Consider the following 15,951-nt stretch of genomic DNA (forward strand, 5'->3'; position numbering starts at 1 on the left):
GTCTTCCCATAGTATATTATGAGCATTTATATCACCTCCGATTATCACATTATTTTTAGAGTCGTATTTATCTATTATTTTTTTAAATTGGTTTTTTATATCACTGTTATTAATATTCGGTGGAATGTATATTGATATTATTGTATATGATAGGTTCTCATTTTCAATCTCGGCTTCTATAGCTTCAATTGGGTAGAATTCACTTAATTTAGTACTTTTGTAGACAATATTTTTATGTATTGCTATTGCTACTCCTCCATGATTGCTATCTCTGCAATTCGCTTCAAGGCTATAGTTTTTAATTTTAATTTTCCTGTTTTCACTAATCCAAATTTCTGATAGGATTAATACGTCATATTCATTCTCGTTTGCAAAGTGTTCAATCTGATCCTTATTATGTTTTAGGCTTCTGCAATTGAGTTGGAGGACTTTCATCATTGGATATTAAGATTCCCCTCCAACACTTCCAAAATTTCTCGAATTACCAAGTCTTCGTTTCCTCTGGTATCGGAATTGCACTCTTTCTGCCTTATTTCGGCCACCATCGAACGCAGTTTCTCAATGGTTTCTTCTTGCTCTTTAAGTTTTACAACTGTAGCATAGAGCGCCGATTGCTTCTCCGCTTGTTGCTCGATCTCTGCGGCTTCATCTTGATTTCCCAACATGTATTTTTGGGCTTCCCAGAAGGTGAGTTTACGAATCGTCATGATCCTCTTAATAGTCTGCTGTCTTTTCCTTTCTTTGCAGCTCTTATCATGTGTCTTGTGTTCGTCATTCTTGCAAAATTTACACCAAACTTTGACGCAATCCTTCCTTTCCTCTTCACTGACATGTTTTTCCGTACAACCCTCACAGATTTCCTCACCTGTACAGTATTTCTTGAAATGTCCGTAAGATAGACATTTCCTGCAGAAAAGTGGCATTGGGATAAAATATGTTACCCTTAGATTTATCCCGTAGATCGACATGCTGTTTGGAAGCTTCGTTCCTCTGAAAGTTATCTTCAGTTTGTCCGTTGCTTCTACTTTTTTCTTTGCAGCATCCCATCTGGTCAGTCTCTCTACCTCCACGATCTCGCTTTCTGCTCTTGCATTTTCTTGTAGATCTTTCAGTTGGTATTTTTGATCTACGTTTGCAATGACTCCTTCAGAAAAGATATAGAATGATGGTACAAATACTTTGAGACCCTCCACCTCCCTGAAAGAATCGCTGTTCAGGATGTTGTTGGCCGAGATGGCATCTGCAGTTGTGAGTTTCAGCTTATTTTTGTTAACAATTATAATTTTTACGATCTTGTGGTGTGTGATTATATTTGTTATTTTTTTCCCCAGTTCAATTGCTTGCAAGTTTTTTCCCTGAAATATAACCACGAAAGGGCCCCCATCATTCGTTCTGTATTTCAATTTTTCTTGCCTCTCCCTTAGTATTGGCGCCTTAGGCGGGATCTCAGGGAATCCCTGAAATCCTGTTCCACTGCCTGAAGCACCCGTGTCATCTTTCTTTACGTTTTGCTTTAAAGCCTTAGCTTTCCCCGTCGTTTGGCTCTTCTTTATCTGTGTCATCCTGCTTCAAATCTGCTTTATTTCTTGAATTCTTTTTACTTCTTTTATCAATCAATCACTTAAATATCTTATATCACTGTTTTTAAATCACCACTTCACTTATTTCACTTATTATTCGGTTTTTTTCACTCAAAAATTTTTTCCACGCCAATCCAATATGGTTTCCACTGACACCCCGTATGAACACTCCTCGATAAATTTGAGGACTTTTACTTGATATACATGCAATATTCACTAGCAAAATTTGCACTTTTCCGTGAGAAGCACCATTATTTGTGGTATTTGGGTTGGGACACTCTCCTCTCTCTCTGACAAATCGTGTGACAAAACACTTTTAGCGCCATGTGCGACGAGTACAAAAATTAACAAATTTTCGCGGGTTGCTCAGACATTTCTTTCTAATAACTAAAAAATGCAATTTTCCTCATAAAAAGCATTTTTATACTACATCCTGCATGTTGTTCTGTCTCTATGGAGTTACACTATTTTACATTTTTTTCTCAAAGTAAGAAAAGAAATCAAAAATATAGTAGTTTTAAGCAAACTGAGCAATTATAAAAAATTCAGAGTGAAGTTGGCTGTGAATAAGTTGACATCGAAATGAAAATGGCGTAGGAAATGTTTCCAGTGATAAGTTAATGTTTTTGTGTTTTTACCTAGAAAAATCATCACTTTCCACTACAAAAACTATACAATTTTGTAAATTAGAAGGTATAGTAACCAATCAAGTAATTATTTCAGCAATCACATGTTTGCTATAGTGAAAATTTTCAATGTGAAAATTGAGTGTGTCAATGTCATCATTTTCACACGAAAAGCTATGTGTTTCTATTTTGGCCAAAATAATGCACTGAAGGAACACCAAACAAAGCAAAAAGTGAAGAATAAACAGAAAATTGTTGATGTTTTTACATATTGGTGGGATGTGTGTGGTGACTTTTGTAGTATAAGCACCTGAGAAAGTAGTGTTTTGGTTTTAGAGACTCCGCCCTCAAGTGAGATTCTTTGTTTCATTGACAGATTCTTTAGAAAAAAAGCATCTAGTTTGGGGCAACGATGGAAGACGAGAATATTCAGGACAAGGAGAGATTTGCCAGTAGGGAGAATCACTGTGAAATTGAGAGGCGACGCCGCAACAAGATGACTGCATACATTACTGAACTCTCGGACATGGTGCCCACTTGTAGTGCCCTCGCCAGAAAACCGGACAAATTGACGATTCTCCGGATGGCTGTGGCACATATGAAAGCATTGAGGGGAACAGGAAATACTAGTACAGATGGCACCTACAAGCCCTCATTCCTTACTGACCAGGAACTTAAGCATCTGATTTTAGAAGCTGCAGATGGATTCCTCTTTGTTGTGTCGTGTGACACGGGGAGGATTATTTATGTCTCAGATTCGATATCCCCAGTGCTCAATCATAGTCAAAGCGACTGGTATGGAACTTGTTTCTATGACAATGTCCATCCGGATGATATTGAGAAAGTGAGAGAGCAGCTTTCCACCCAGGAGCCTCAAAACAGTGGAAGGATTCTCGATCTAAAGACGGGAACGGTGAAGAAAGAAGGACATCAATGTGAGTAGACTACGAATTTTGTATATTTGACTTGATACTAAATTTACAGTGAAGGTACACTAAAACCCCAATTCAATACCTAATGAAATCTGGGACTTCAGGACTAGGCAATTCAGTGCGTTTTCCGTTTACTTTTCTTATTTTTAAATAAAATCTCACAAAGTTGAACCAATTTGCAAGTTTAGGAAAAATGCGAAACTTTAAGACCCTTAATAATTTCTGAATTAATAAGATAAGGTGCTCTATTAGGACCACATAATTCAGAATGAGCCCCTTTTGATTCCCGGGCAAGTGTTCCAGATCCAGAGTATGACATCCTTCATACACTGGAAGGATAAAGAAATGTGGATAAATATTCATTGTTTGAATCACTTAAGTTACAGGAGAAATAAAGCCTCAGTTTCTTTTATCTTGGGAGATATCGAATTTTTAAATTTTCTCACTTGTCACATTTTACCCCAAATCCCATTATTGTAACATATTATTAGGATCGTCTTATTCTTTTTATATTACTTCCTCCGTTCTGAAAAAACTTTCAAATTTGAGAAAAAATGTAATTGTGAGATGGTTTATAAGGTGAATTATTTTGTAAACTCTTCAAAAGTATTTCATCTATATGAACTATTGTCTTTCTTTTTATTAGGCGTCACGGGGACCGAGACCACAAATGTATTTTTTTTGTTGTTGTGGAAAGTCACTCATAGTCGTCTTATAGTTTCGCTGTCTGTCCCAAAAAATAGCTCAGCCCAATATGTGATAATTGGGATAAGCAAAGCCCTCATAGGAGTAAGCGGGTAACTCGAGGGGTGATTTCACGGTAGCATCAAAGAGTCCAGAGAGTGCAATATACTCTCCATACTCTCAGGTTAATGTGTGATATAGGGTCAGACCACGTAAGGGATGAATTAAAGATTTCATCCAGATTTCGGGCTCGCTCAACTACCGGAACCACCTGTTCATAAATTGTGATAGCAACAGGAGCTCCTGATAAGGGTCTCCTAGAGATAATAAGCGCTATAAGATAAGATTTGGTTCGATCTCAAGGCGCTCCAAGACAATATCCTGAATTTTATTCAGCCACCTTGTTCTAGGTCTGCACCGAAGTCAAGGTCTCCTCATAATGGCTTGCATAGCTTTTCTAGGGAATCTTTCTTCATTCATGCGCTGAACATGCCCATATAATCGAAGTTGTGATCCTTCATCTCGAAGAAGCAACTCCTCGACTCTCAACTGCTCACAAACGGCCACGTTTCTCACTTGATCTCGACGAGTGATTGCCTTAACCGTCCGGAGTAGAGATGGTAAAATTTCAGAAATTTCACAGCAGTCGCCACCTACTTTAGGCGGAAATTCATGAAATTTCTTGAAATTTACCAACTCTGGTCCGGAGGTATCTCATCTCGGCAGCTTGTATTCGCAACATTACTTTTTTGCTCATTACCCAAATGTCCATGACCATAGGTGACAATAGGAATGAACGCAGCTTTCAAAACCGATAATTTAGCCAAACGATTAAGCTTGACCTTTCTCACCACGCTTTTGCCATGCACCCTCATAACTGCAGAAGCTTGACTACATTGTAAATAACGCCCTAAGATACTTAAACTTCTCCACCTGCTTCAATAAGATTCCACTAGCATGTTGAGTGCATTGTACACGCTGTCGAGAAATCACTATTACCTCCGACTTAACCACATTCACCTTCGCACCGGTTTCGGCATAAACATTTACAAATCGGTCAAATGTGTGCTCAAGCTCTCCTTTGGAAAATTCAAAAAAGAACTAAATCATCTGAAAAGAAGAAATGAATCACCATGAAATCCCCAATACGAATCGCATTCTGCCTCCGACTGCGCTCCATAATCTTGTTCATAATACTACTTACTTAGTTAACAGACGCTACAGCCAATTGCTGGTCTTGACCTGACTTAGGACCCGTCGTCACTCGAGCCTGTTACGCGCCGCTGTTCTCCAATACCGCCCCCGTAATAAGTTGGCATCCTGATCCACGCCGCCGGCCCAACGGATGCTGGGTCGTTCTGATTTCCTTGTAGCATAGAGTCCGTCCCTAAAGACTTTCCACGCTAGGTCGTCTTCATCCTTGCGAACCAGATGATCAACCCACCGGAGCCTATTGAGGCGTCTTTCCATGACGATAGTTACCTCTCCGTAGCGCTCATACACCTCGTGCTTTTATAGGCTCCGGAATCTTACCTCCTCACATACGGGGCTAAAAATCCATCGTAGAATTCTCCTCTAAAACGTAACTAAGAGTTCGCAATTCTGTTTGCTGAGGACCCACGTCATAGACGAATATATGAGGACTGACAGGATCACTGTCCTATACAGCAGTAGCTTAGTCTTTATACCTAAGGTTCTGAACTGGAAAACTCTTAATAGACTGAAGTAGGCCCTCACTTCTTTTGAGATGTTGTTGTTGGCTTTGACTGTTGACCCAAAGTAGACGAAGGGGTTAACAACTTCACAATTGTAGTCCCCCATCGGCAACCTTGTTAGACCGATGCTATCTGTTGATGTTATCTGTGTTGCTGCTGACAAGGCCTGTACTTTCGGTTGCCTATATTTTTAGCTGTAGCCCCAGACTTCGTGCCGCTTGCTCAATCTTGGTGAAGGAATTTTGTACATTCTTCTTCTGGAGTCTGATGGAAACTTTAGGCTCTCCTCAATTCTTCCGGTAGTCGTCAGAAAAATATTCCTCTTTCAAATTAAAAGAATCAAATTTTTCTCCAAAGCTTTCGACCCTTGGTGGGGGTCTTCTTCAGTGGGCTGAGAAAATATATTTTATTTATTTGAGAATAATTTTTAACAATTTTGCATTCTCTAACTCAAAATTTACTCAATTTAGAAACTCTTAAATATTTGAAAAACGTCTAACGTCTGATTAACGCATCACCACATTCACTCTAAAATTTCCCTGGGATATTCACTGTTTTAGTAATTTTTAACTATTTTTGATATTTCTTTGCTACTCTACGAGTTGGATCTTTCACTATCGCTTTGTCTACTGAATTCTCTGGCTTTTCTTTCTTTTTTCTATGAGCCCTGGAGGATGCCGTTGAGAAAAAAAGAAAGAAAAGCCAGAGAATTCAGCACACAAAGCGATAGTGAGAGATCCAACTCGTAGAGTAGCAAAAAATATCAAAAATAGTCAAAAATGACTAAAACAGTGAATATCACAGGGAAATTTTAGAGTGAATGTGGCGATGCGTTAATCAGGCGTTAGACGTTTTCCAAATATTTAAGAGTTTCTAAATTGAGTAAGTTTTGAGTTAGAGAATGCAAAATTGTTAAAAATTATTCTCAAATAAATAAATATATTTTCTCAGCACACTGAAGAAGACCCCTACCAAGGGTCGAAAGCTTTGGAGAAAAATCCTTATGGGGATTCGGAATCGAATTTCATCATCATAATTTTCAACCGCTTATCCCTATCGGGGTCGCGGGGGCCCATCACATCCAATTTAGTAGTCCACGCTTGTCGATCCTTCGCCACTTTCAGGAAGATGTTCGGGTTCGATCCCAAGGCGTTCTAAGGCAAGATTCTGAATTTGAATTAGGTCAACGTCTCCTCGCAATGGCTTTCATAGCTTTTCTGGGATCGAATTTTTCTGATCAAAATACCTTTGCAGCTTCCATGAGATTGTGCATGGGCTCCAGGCGTGGTTTCATCTGCCGAATGCGTATTGGGAATCTCACGTCGGAGAATATGGCCACGGGGCATTTGAATCGCCTGAAGCAGAGAAATTCTCTGGGTACAGCGAGAGATGGCAGGAATTATGCTGTTGTACACTGTACCGGATATATAAAGAATTGGCCACCAACTGATATGTTTCCGGGTGTTCAGATGGATCGTCAAGTGGATGATGAGATCCATGCCAGCCCATGTTGCCTTGTGGCCATTGGGCGTCTCCAGGTGACATCCACTTCTAATTTGTCAGATTTGTCTGGATCTCAGAATCAGAATGAATTCATCTCGCGTCACACGATGGATGGAAAATTCTCTTTTGTCGATCAGCGTGTGATGAATATCCTGGGATATGCCCCAACAGATCTTCTAGGAAAGCTCTGTTATGAATTCTTTCATCCTGAAGATCAGAATCACATGAAAGAAAATTTTGAGCAGGGTAATAATTGAGGAATATGTTTTAAATTCCAAAAGATTATTCTTTTTCTTTGGATTTTTTCCTCTTTAGTTCTTAAACAAAAAGGACAGATGTTTTCCGTGATGTATCGCTTCCGATCGAAGAATCGTGATTGGATTTGGCTGAGAACTCAGGCTTATGCATTCCTCAATCCCTATACGGATGAAGTGGAGTACATTGTCTGCACAAACAGTTCAGCAAAGTAAGTGTTCAATGTCTCAAAAGTTATCCATGGATAATTTTAAGCTAAGGGGTTTTGTTATGCAGATCTCTCCATGCAACACAAGAAAATGTCACCCCAGATCCCACAGAACAAGCATATCAAGCACCTGGATTGGACTATTCTCTTCAGAATAGAAGAGATCCTCCAGTTGTCAGTGGTAAAAACATAAAATTATTCCTTAAAATTCGGTCAATTCAAAGTTGATATAATATAAATGCACGGATTTTTGACGGATTCCTCATACCTGAGGAAGGGGAAAAATCGTCCCCGAAACGTCGTATGTGAATACAATTGAATAAATCTGAACCAGGTCAAAAATCCGTGCATTTATATTATATAAAATTATTCCCTTTTTATCTAAGAAAAATGCATTAATTGGATTTTATCTCTGCAGGAGTGTACAATCCCCATGAAATGATTCCTCACATTTCCAATCAGAATAACATTCAGCGTCCGGGGAGTACGCAAACAACGGCTGCCTACAGTGGTTATGAGATGTCTTCTTCGCCAGTTGGGTAAGGCGAAAAATTCTTTGAGAATAGCATTTCAGAAAAAAAAGTGACTAATTTAATTTTTATCTCAGGTACGCTTCTCCGGGAGCTCCGGCTAGTTCCAATGCAGTATTAGGACGTATCCATAAGAATAATACGACTTCTCCCACTCCGGCACCAACAGCCTGGCCCATCAGACAGGTACGGAAGTTTTTATTTTTTTGTTTTTAGTTTTTTCGGAATATTTATGAGATTTTCGGGTAATTTTTTTTTGCAGCAGCCTGTTACGGAAGGGTATCAATATAATCAGCTGAGTCCATCGCGCTCTCCGAGTGGCCCAACGTATACTCAGTTGAGTGGAGGGAATCTGAGACCCAATTATCAGACAACGGAACCACCTCATCCAAACACAAGTAAGTTTCCTTGCTATTGTTAATAATTAATACCGCTCGTGTCCTATTTGAAAGTAGTTTATGCAATTCCTTAATTCTAATTTTTTTTTGTCCAACGTAAGAAGAAATTCAGTTAAGCCTTTCAACTACCATAAGCTTCTTTGGGCTTATCTATCACTGATCATTTTCTATTCTAAATCTAAATAATTTGAGTACAAAAGACTAAAAAAAAAACAGTTCGGTGAATTTCAATGAGGATCGGAGTACATTGAGTGGGGAAGGATGGAACTCATCGTTGAAAAGGTCTCGATCACACATATCTTATTTAGATAATAAAAATGGTCTGCATAAAGTTATAATGGAATAAATTTCCTATCAAAATATCTCAATTGGATATTTCTTTCATTTACGAGAACTCGTAACACAGCGAAAGAAAATGACAAAAAAATACTCCATGCCTGGTAAAATTTACCACAACTGTTTTGAGAATTTCTACAAAATCATATTTTGGAAAATGGCTCGGAAAGCGGATTTCCTTTTGAGATAGAGAAAAGTAAACTTCGGCAAAGGGTAGAGCAGTAAATTTCCTATAAGAATATGCTAAATAGAAATCATTCGGATTCACTGATAGCTTGTGAAAAAATAAAATTTCCGTTTTGACACTGAGAAAAAGAGGGTGCGATTAACTTTTTTTTCTCATAACTTTAACACTTTTTAGGTGTAAAAATATATCAACATTTTTTAATGTTAATTTTACACCTTTTTAAGCGTAACATTAACATGAAAAAAGTGTAACTTTTACCCCCAATACACCTAAAAAGGGTAATATTTACACCGATTTCGGATCAATACTGCAGGGTAAAATTAACATTTCCGGAATGTTATTTTAACTTTTTCGGATTTCTCTCAGTGGACAAATTTTGCCCCAGTCTCCCCTGCTAAATTTCATTGAAATCGTTTCATAAACAGCGATAATACGGGACGATCAAGACATTTTTATTATAGCTCAGGTCAGGGTGCATTGAAACACATTGGGTACATTGGAAAGGTCTCACCCTTAGCTACAATAAAATTCAGAGAAATATTATATTAATCGGCCCTTCGATTAAATCGGATGAAGGCGTGTCAGAAGGGCTGGCAATTAGAACTAGTGGCCATTTTAAAACGTAAGTTTAGACCAGTTAAGCCAATAGTTTAGATAGACCTCGCCGAGAGTGATTTTTTGTCCCAAATACAATAATAAATCGTCAGTTAAATTAGCATTTGACATAACTTTCTTTTAACAACTTTTCAGGGGACGAAATTTTCAGTTCAATATTATTTTTCTTAAAAATGAGCCCCGAATGCGAAACTTTTGAGTCAAAATAATAAAAGTGGCACTAATAAACTGTAAGTTAACTCGAGAAAATCTTTAAAAAAAATATTTAAAAGCTGCAATATTGAGAAATATGTTGTTTATCGTAACTTCCATCGTTTATAAAGCCGTAACTTCCAATGTATGGAGATTCTGGAAGTTACGACAATTTTCTAAAATGCATTATATCGGTTTGAATTATTCTAGTGATAATAAGCGCCTTTATTTTACTAAATTAGTCAATAATACTGTTATCCCTGTCCCTAAGCTTTTATTTCATAAGTTTTATTGAATAAATTTTGTGCGCCACGTCGCCTGTTTTGTTTTGAATTAATGACAGATGGGCAGGGATTTTTTCTCACTTTTTTTCTCGCAAATATTAAATTAAAATGATTTCATGTTACACTATTCGCACTGTCTTTCGATATTTGGAAGAGTTTATAAACGTTTTATTGAGAAATATTGCAATTTTACTGCAAAATACAAGCCACGCAAGTGAGCAAAAGAAGTTACGGCAAATGCTGATTATTGAAAATTTTGTATGGAAATTTGTCGTAACTTCCCGAAAAATGGAAGTTACGACAAATTCTGATAAATTTTTTTTTAATTAAGGGCACTTACGATCATTTTTGTTTAAAATAATTTTTATTGGGCTTATAAAAGTTTCTTTTTCACAAATGCGTTTAATAAACAAAATTACGCTGATTCCAAATATGTATCTCAAAATCGCAAAAACGAAGTTACGATAAATGCTGATTTAACTGACGAAATGGTAATAAACTTTGATTGGAGTCCGGATTTGATCATTTTATAAAGCTCCACTTTAGATCTCTCAATCAAATAAGTATCTCGAACACTTCTAACCCAAGTTGTAGGAGGTCAAAGTTGAATAATTGGCCAGCCTCTAGCAGCGAAATATGCTTTACATAACTCTAACGTTAGTTCATGTTAGGCTTACTAATGACTATCGCTTATAGGGATTTAACATTGTAAAACCACGCTTTTGTCACCTACGTAATACGGATTTCAGATCTAAGGCTTAGCCTTTAGTCATATGGCTTTACTACTCCAATTTCTTATCAATCACAGAATTATACTTCAGGATTGAATTATCAAAGATTAAATAACCTATTAGGTTCTCAAAAAGAAATAAAATTGCTCGTTATTTTAGATTTTGAGACCTTCGTGAACTGGGCTAAACCTCTTGTCTGAAGACCGCTTAAACCTTACTTTGTAAGGCATAAGAATACTATTTATGTATTTTCTATGGCTTTCAAGGATACCTTACATAAATACAGAAGTAAAGCATTTGTAAGCAAATTCTGTAAAGATTGTGAAGCATCTGTAAACAGTTTTCGTGAAGAATATATAAAAATCGTAAAAATACATGTAAAGCATTCATAAATTCATAAGTATTTATTTTAAAAACATTTGTAATGAATACACGTTACAAAATTTGAAAACTATTTCTGTAAAATATGTGTAATAAATTTTGAGAAATGAATACTTGTAAGGTAATGGAACAATTCAATATTATATTTTATGTTAATGCCATATTAAATAAATTATTGTTTCTTTTTTTTAATCGATATGGCAATACAGTGAGCAAAATTCAAATAGGGACGGATCTATAAGTGGGTGGTGTGTAGGGGAAGATTTTGCAGGTTCGTATTAAAAAAGGAGTTCAAGATTTAAGATTTTTTACTGAATGCCCCACACACACCGAATCAATTATATCACTATATCAAAAAAATCTCTTACTTATTGGTTTCCTAATTCTGCTTCACAAAATTCCTGTAAGACCTTGGATTTTCCTCCACAGGAAAATGAAAATCAAGTAGCATTTTTTATGAATGTGTCAGGTTTAACTCTGCTTCGTACCATTTTTTCCAACCTCTGTAGGCCTCATTTTCCCCGGAAACAGTACACCGGACACAAAAATTTGGGCATCACTACTTAGATGGAACTTTCATCTACTTGTTTTCACCATTTTAGGTGTGATTCTTTCATAATCACATTTAGGAGGTATCACGCATTAAAAAATCAATTTTAAGCTATTTTTCTAACACATGTTTTTTGACACTCGGAAAACCATTTTTTCTGAGCTCGGTTAGGTGTGATTCTCTTATAATCACACCTATAGTAATCCTCGGATTTTCTCTGACACCTCCAAACAGTCTTACAGAACATATTTCGGATATAACTGATTTCGAAACTGACCAGCCACCAATTTAAAATGAAATGTGGGAAGTTCCACTTTAAAACAAGGAAAATTGGATGAAAAATACTCGAAATACATCGAAATGGCAATAAAAGAATCACATCTACCATAAACAGTCTAGTTTTATCTCTGCACAAATCAGAAAGCAGCAATCACACCTATTGTAATCCTCGTAATTTCTCTAATACTTCGAATCTGTCTTACAGAACACTTTTTGAACATCAGTGATTCTTAGAATTACCAGTGATTAATAGTTAATGGGGACAACTCCGCTTGAAAACAAGGCAAATTGTATGAAAAATGCTTAAAACGCTCCGTATGGTCAATGAAGGAATCACACCTACCATAAGCAGATTTAGGCTTAATGTTTGATTTGACAGAAGCGAAACAAAACATCTGATGAAGTCTCCACTTTGCTGTGGAAGTGCGTGTTTTTCTTCAAGATTTTCTTGAAAAATGTTGTAATATCACAATTTTCTTGTCAACTTGTTCAGTGGAATCTCTGGATGAGTCAAAATATCCAGAGCGGCATGCACAGTATGACTCAAAACAGTCTGGAATTCTCAGAGTTGGTGGTCAATAATTTTGACTGATATTTTTACGTATCTGCAGAGGAGGCAATCTTTGTGAATTTTCCTCCGCCCACAAAAACGACCCCCTTCAAGCGAAAGATTTTCACGGTAAATATTAACCCTGATAAACCCTCTATAACTTGAAATGTTGTTTTTCTTCGAAAACACTCTTGAAGCGTGAAAAAATGCATAAAATAATACACATCGGAATTACGATTTTAGGCCCATTTTTTATTTTTGTTTCTAGAACCCAGGAAAAAAGGCCTAGGCTCCCAAGTTTGTCAGGAAATGTGAGATATGGGATTAGCTATTAGAATATATGAGCATGGATGATATTCATTTAGTAACTTTGAAAAAAATCAACATTTACGAACCTGCGACGTTACGAAGGTGCAAAATTTTCCTCTACTTAAGTTGGATCGACCTAATATTTTTTCAAATAGGGACGATGCCGTTTTTTTTTTAAAAATAAAAATGAAAAAATCTGATAAATGAGAGTGATTCTAATAATTAGAACTTAATTCCTTATTCATAATGGCAAAAATAAGTCTTTTAGCCACATTTAAGACTGATTTGTGAAGGATTTTTAGCTTAATTTGCTCCATGCGCAATTAGTAGCATTCTTGAACTCCTCCACAGTTACTACTGTATGATATTGCTTAACTGCTGCGTTAATTTCTCTTGTAATGATGCCTCAGAGATTTTCATTGAGATTTAGGCCAGCAAAAATTACTGGACAATCCAAAATTTGCAGTTCTTTCTCCTGGAATCACTCCATTACAAGCCTTCTTTTGTGAATTCCCGCATATTCCTGCTGGAAGATGACATTATACAACTGCCCAGCAAAACTTCGATCTGCAATTCTGTATTTTTGAAATTTTAACGTTTCTTGCCATTCAATCCGATACTTCGTGTGGCTTCGGGATAGTCGTGCGACTTCGTGAGCATCGCGAATTTCTTTCGTGTTTTCTAACTACAGTGCCCGCTCTCTAATCCGGATCGCCGTAATCCAGACGAGTTTCTGACGGTTAAATTTAAAATCATTTTGAGGTCGGGTATGCATATGTGTTCAGCAATGAAAATGAATTATCCTGAGATGTTTTTGTTTAATAAATGAAGTATAATAGCGTAGAATTCTCTAATTATGTCATTTTAAGCTTCTTTAAAACTTTCATTCTAATTCTAGAAAAAAAACTTGTATTATATTTACGAGACGTTGAACAAATTCAAAAAAATCATCCGGATTACGAAGCGGACATCTGCCATATTGTCTCCCAATCATCCGGATTACAAAGCGAGCACTGTATATCCTTCCCCTTCGTATTTTCTATTATTGCTGATTTAATAATATTGCATTATAATATTATAATAATATTGTAAAAAAAGAGAGTATTCACGTAAAATTGTTGAATAAAAATTGAATTTTAAATAAATTGAAATACATATTTTTATGTAGTTAAAATAATGTTTAGAAACATTAGAAAGGGTAGAAGAAATGTAGAAATCATCTAAATACTCTAAAGAACTTCTGCCGATAATTTTAAAATTTTCTATAGAAATTCTGCAGAAAATTCTGCAGAATTTTCATACAACGATCGGATCCACCTTAGAACAAAATTCTGCAGAAATTCTGCTGATTTTTCGGCAGTTAGTAATTCAAATCTGACGAATTTCTGCAGAATTCTGCAGAATTTGCCGGGTGGGTGGTTTAGACTTCGAAAAATGGTACCAGTACATCTTTAGGTATTCAACACTTTTCAGATATAATTTTAGTGGTCACCCGACAGATTCATGTCTTTTCATACAAGGAAAAGCCGTTAAAGCAGAAGCACTTGAGAATAGTAAAGTTCTAAAAAAAAACATGATCGTTCTTCATTTGAATAGCACTATAAAACTCGTACTTTAACAGTAGATTTTTTCTACTTATTTTACTAGAAAAAACGTGGTGTAAAATACGCCGAAAATTGTTTTTTTTTCTATAAAATTCTACTACAAATCCAAATTTCATTTTAATTATCCAAATCCTAGATATTCGGATTTCAATAGAAAGCGTGATTTTTTTTCAGAAATTTGATCCAATATTGCTGAATAATATCTTCCAACTTCAAATCAGCATCAATTCCAGCATCAAATCGAATTTTACATACACTTAGATTTTGCTCACGTTAAGAATCTCACCTACAATAAGTTGATTTGGGCTTAACACTAGTTTTTTCTCCAAAATGATTATTTTGTTGTTTATATATAAGATTCCGGCAATTAATTTCACCTGTGCTATATTTCCGTCCGGAAACAATTAAGCAATGTTAGTTAAGGTTTGTGTACAAAAATTTATTTATTTTTTCAGATCTTTGGGGCTGGCAAGCTCCGAGTCAGCAGCCTGAACCTCCAGGACCGAGTTCTACAACCGCTACTGCCCACACTGTGTCCATTGTGACACCCAACAATCCTCAAGGACAACCGCAAGGTCAGGAACTCTCGGATATGCTGCAGATGCTGGATCAGAGTGGCACAACTTCATTTGAGGACCTCAATATTAATATGTTCACGACGCCCTTCGAATGAACTCCCAACGAGGATCTTGCAGGTTTTTCCTCTTATTTTTCCTATCTTTTACCACGATCTTCCTAACTACATTTTTCTGTGCTTTCGAAGATCTCTATTGGCTCTCCTGGGAATTATTTCCCTTTTTCGTCTGAGTACTTAAAAAATAAAAAAAACAGTGGCACAATTGATTGGATTTTAGAGTGCAAGAAAAATATGAGAAAAAAATATTGAAAGAGAAAAATGATAAAATTAAGGACCCCTCTTCTCTCTCAATTTTAGTAATGTAATATTAGTTTATGCATTTTACTACCTTAAAGAAATGATAACGACAATTAGTTAATATAATAAGTAAGATAAATTTCTTAAGTCTCAATTTTTTGCAACATAAATGTAGTTAGAATTTAAGGACTATAATTTAAAATTGGTAAAAAAAAATGATAGAAATGTATTTTAGTGCGACTATATTTGAATATAAATATTTCGTAAGGGCAATATTTTAAGTGAGAAAAAATAATAATGGAAAATTAGATGAAGAAAATTTTCGTTGCAATAGCTAAGTTAGTTTTTCTCAAATTCCAACAATTTAATTTAATGAATTTTCTCTCTAATTTTAGGTTTTTACTACTTAGAGAATATTTAAAAGTATTTTTTTTTAATATTTTTTCCTATTTGCATTTTTAAAGCACTTGACCGAAAAAAAAAGAAATCAGACACATTTTTTTCTTTAATTAAAATATATTTATGTACGAGAATATACTGTTACAAAAAATAATATAAATTACAAATTGATGATAATTCTCTTTTTTTTTAAGTTAAATACAAATGAAAAATTAAGTAGCACGCATTT

At 35.8% G+C, this 15,951-nt stretch overlaps 2 protein-coding genes across 5 annotated transcripts in view; one reads left to right on the forward strand and one right to left on the reverse strand.

The window, feature by feature from the left end:
- The window catches only part of LOC129801718 (rhodanese domain-containing protein CG4456), an 887,636-nt gene that overhangs the window by 303,817 nt on the left and 567,868 nt on the right, over window positions 1-15,951 (reverse strand). The gene's annotated exons all lie outside the window — the stretch shown is intronic.
- LOC129801686 (aryl hydrocarbon receptor nuclear translocator homolog) lies at window positions 2,128-15,899 on the forward strand. Of its 4 annotated transcripts, none has more exons than XM_055846961.1 (10): window positions 2,128-2,273; window positions 2,583-3,141; window positions 6,792-7,286; window positions 7,356-7,506; window positions 7,572-7,684; window positions 7,922-8,042; window positions 8,111-8,219; window positions 8,299-8,431; window positions 14,905-15,144; window positions 15,213-15,899. In XM_055846961.1, exons 2-9 carry the CDS (start codon window positions 2,619-2,621, stop codon window positions 15,120-15,122), a joined length of 1,863 nt encoding a protein of 620 aa, XP_055702936.1. In that variant the 5' UTR covers window positions 2,128-2,273; window positions 2,583-2,618; the 3' UTR covers window positions 15,123-15,144; window positions 15,213-15,899. The 4 variants fall into 4 exon arrangements, with proteins under 4 accessions (XP_055702936.1, XP_055702934.1, XP_055702935.1 ...); XM_055846958.1 differs by having other exon boundaries at window positions 2,142-2,273; window positions 8,296-8,431; XM_055846959.1 differs by having other exon boundaries at window positions 8,296-8,431; window positions 14,905-15,899.

Source organism: Phlebotomus papatasi, chromosome 2, assembly GCF_024763615.1.
Source record: "Phlebotomus papatasi isolate M1 chromosome 2, Ppap_2.1, whole genome shotgun sequence".
Classification (NCBI taxonomy): domain Eukaryota; kingdom Metazoa; phylum Arthropoda; class Insecta; order Diptera; family Psychodidae; genus Phlebotomus; species Phlebotomus papatasi.

Excerpts from the sequence above, each read along its gene's own strand:
- LOC129801686 (XM_055846959.1), top strand. The coding sequence starts at position 2,619 with ATGGAAGACGAGAATATTCAGGACAAGGAGAGATTTGCCAGTAGGGAG. Across the intron at positions 3,142-6,791 it reads GAAGAAAGAAGGACATCAAT|CTTCCATGAGATTGTGCATG; the intron begins GTGAGTAGACTA and ends ATACCTTTGCAG. Across the intron at positions 7,685-7,921 it reads AGATCCTCCAGTTGTCAGTG|GAGTGTACAATCCCCATGAA; the intron begins GTAAAAACATAA and ends TTATCTCTGCAG.